This window comes from Pteropus alecto, unplaced genomic scaffold (assembly GCF_000325575.1).
Source record: "Pteropus alecto unplaced genomic scaffold, ASM32557v1 scaffold71, whole genome shotgun sequence".
NCBI classification, from domain to species: Eukaryota; Metazoa; Chordata; class Mammalia; order Chiroptera; family Pteropodidae; genus Pteropus; species Pteropus alecto.
The window spans coordinates 237,108-238,576 of record NW_006433024.1 but is presented as its reverse complement, the minus strand read 5'-3'; the positions used below and the strand labels follow the sequence as shown (position 1 = coordinate 238,576).

At 44.8% G+C, this 1,469-nt stretch overlaps 1 protein-coding gene across 1 annotated transcript; it reads right to left on the bottom strand.

Moving 5' to 3' along the window:
* Window positions 1–22: 22 nt before the first annotated feature.
* Window positions 23–1,450, bottom strand: SPTY2D1OS (SPTY2D1 opposite strand). The gene is made up of 2 exons (XM_025044131.1): window positions 661–1,450; window positions 23–230 (listed from the first exon to the last, which is right to left on the bottom strand). The coding sequence occupies exons 1-2, from the start codon at window positions 727–729 to the stop codon at window positions 138–140; spliced, it is 162 nt and encodes a 53-aa protein (XP_024899899.1). The 5' UTR covers window positions 730–1,450; the 3' UTR covers window positions 23–137.
* Between the last annotated feature and the right edge of the window lie 19 nt (window positions 1,451–1,469).

Sequence of the window (1,469 nt, the reverse complement as noted above, 5' to 3'; positions counted from 1 at the left end):
CCCTACCATCTGCCTTCAATCATTTTTCCTTCTATAGTTTTATCTTCCAGAGGAAAATAAACTCTTCAATGAGATTTCAGGGTGCTATCGAATTCTCTGGAAAGGGAGGAATCCAGCCCAATAGACTTGACCACCACTCACAGCTGCAGATCTTCATCCAAAGCCAGGCTCCTCCGTCGTGCCTTGCTTTCCTGAACAAGCCACCTCTCCTTCCACCTCAGAGTTGGAGGCTGAGTCAGAAAGAAATTTAAAGGCAGACATAGCTCTACTCGTTGGTCCAGTAGGTAACTGCCTCTGTATGTGACTGGAAGGGCTGCTGAAATGTCCTACCTAAGGCACACCTTCCCTTTCCTACTACCAACCACTAATTCACTTGGCCTGAAATTCAGAAGTCAGGTATTATCTCCAGTGGACCCCTTATAAATCCCATGCTTTGAAATAAGTGACATTATGTACCTGAGGGTGGGAGGTACTTAAAGGTGTCCCAATGGGGTGAGAAGTAGCCTAGGAAACTAACTTTGTTCCCATCACACTCTGACCTCTAATTAGCGGTGAGACCTCAACTATCTTTCCCATTTGGTCAGAAACCCCAACTGGGAAGATCAGCCAGAGCCAAGCCTGACTGATTACCAGGGATTTACAGGCAAGGTCATTACTTACCATGAACTCTGGAAATGTGCCCATGTAACATGCAAGTCCAACAAAAAGCATCCAGCCAAGCACAATCATGATAAAACAATTTCTAAGACACAATTACACAGTGACTCTTCACCAAGATCTTGGCAAAGGAGTATGCTCATGAAGCCCTCAGTTGGTAGCGGTCTCGCATGTCAGTTCCAGTCCTTAGCTCCAAGGGATCCACAACTCCCTAGCAGAGAAGTTGGAGTCTAGTAGGGCATTGTGACATCATTGGTTACATGGTCCATACAACATATCAGATCATGTCACTCTGTTCAAAACCCTCCAGTGGCTTCCTCTTTCAGGGTAAAAGCCTGACGAAGAGAAAAGCAGCCCCTGACACTAGAACTGGTCTGACCCTGTTAGGTCTCAGTATTATTAGCTGACCTGGCACTCAGAGCGAGGCTATGTTATCTGTTGGATATAACAATCTCACAGAACACCAAAATCAGACTTGGTCACTCAGACCATTACAGAATGAGACAAAACAAGCCCGTTTCATAATTCTGTGCAAGGAAACAAAAACAAGGTCACTGTACAACCCACAAAATATCAAACATCCTCTTTACTGAGTGACTGCTGCTTCTTTACCAATTGCAGCTTTATCCCTGCTCTCGTCTGCCCATCTTATGGATATTTATTGAGATAACAAATCGTACAATTGTCCCTGCTTTCTGACAGCACCCAATCCAAAGTGAAACTCTGCTTCCTTAAATCCTCCCCCAAATCACCCAAAGCCCAATCCTAAATAGGTTCTTTGCAACACTCTCTTGCTGACATTTCTCAGTGGA